Source organism: Penaeus monodon, chromosome 22 (assembly GCF_015228065.2).
Source record: "Penaeus monodon isolate SGIC_2016 chromosome 22, NSTDA_Pmon_1, whole genome shotgun sequence".
Lineage (NCBI taxonomy): Eukaryota > Metazoa > Arthropoda > Malacostraca > Decapoda > Penaeidae > Penaeus > Penaeus monodon.
The window spans coordinates 24,327,664-24,328,561 of record NC_051407.1 but is presented as its reverse complement, the minus strand read 5'-3'; the positions used below and the strand labels follow the sequence as shown (position 1 = coordinate 24,328,561).

Genomic DNA, 898 nt, shown 5'->3' with positions numbered 1-898 from the left:
ATACAACCAACCAAAGGACAACCACACCACCCAACCGGAACAAAACCCAACCACCCAACCCGAACAACCACCCAACCAGGTAAAAACCCACAACCATCAACAGGAACAAACCACAACCCAACCAGAAACCAATTACTAACCCGGAAAAACACCAACCACCCAACCAGGAACAACCACAACCACCCAACCAGGAACAACCACAACCACCCAACCAGGAACAAACACAACCACTCAACCAGTAACAACCACAACCACACAGGCAGAAACAACCACTCAACCGGTAACAACCACAACCACACAGGCAGAGACAACCACAACCACTCAACCAGTAACAACCACAACCACACAGACAGTAACAACCACAACCACCCAATCAGGAACAACCACAACCACTCAACCAGGAACAACCACAACCACCCACCAGGAACAACCACAACCACACAGGCAGAAACAACCACAACCACTCAACCAGTAACAACCACAACTACACAGGAGAAGCAACCAAAACCCCACCCAACCAGGAACAACCCACCCCACCCAACAGAACAACCACAACCACCCAATCAAAAAACAATCACAACCATTCAACCAGGAAACCAACACGAAGCCCAAAACATTTCAGAACCAACATTGCTTTAAAATCAACAACTTCGTCCATTTTGGGGAATTAACAACCTCATCAAACTTCAGAAATCAGAAACCCCCAACAACCGCGTTTTTTTTTTCAAATTTAAACAACCCAAACTATGCGGGTTAAAACCCAAATCCACAACAAAAAAAAACCCGTCCCTTCGGGCCCCCATCAGCGCCTGGAACCAAAAAACAACAGACCTTTAGGACATCATAAATCACCTTTTTTTCAAAAACCCCCCAACCCAAAACCCAAACCTTCAGCGAT

General features: G+C 46.4%; 1 protein-coding gene across 1 annotated transcript in view; it reads left to right on the top strand.

The window, feature by feature from the left end:
• Positions 1-475, top strand: part of LOC119587374 (mucin-2-like) — a 15,831-nt gene extending 15,356 nt beyond the window's left edge. Inside the window, exon 7 of the mRNA XM_037936117.1 lies at positions 168-475. Within this exon, the coding sequence (XP_037792045.1) occupies positions 168-475 (308 nt within the window). The remainder of the gene's footprint in view (positions 1-167) is intronic.
• The last annotated feature ends 423 nt before the right edge of the window (positions 476-898 follow it).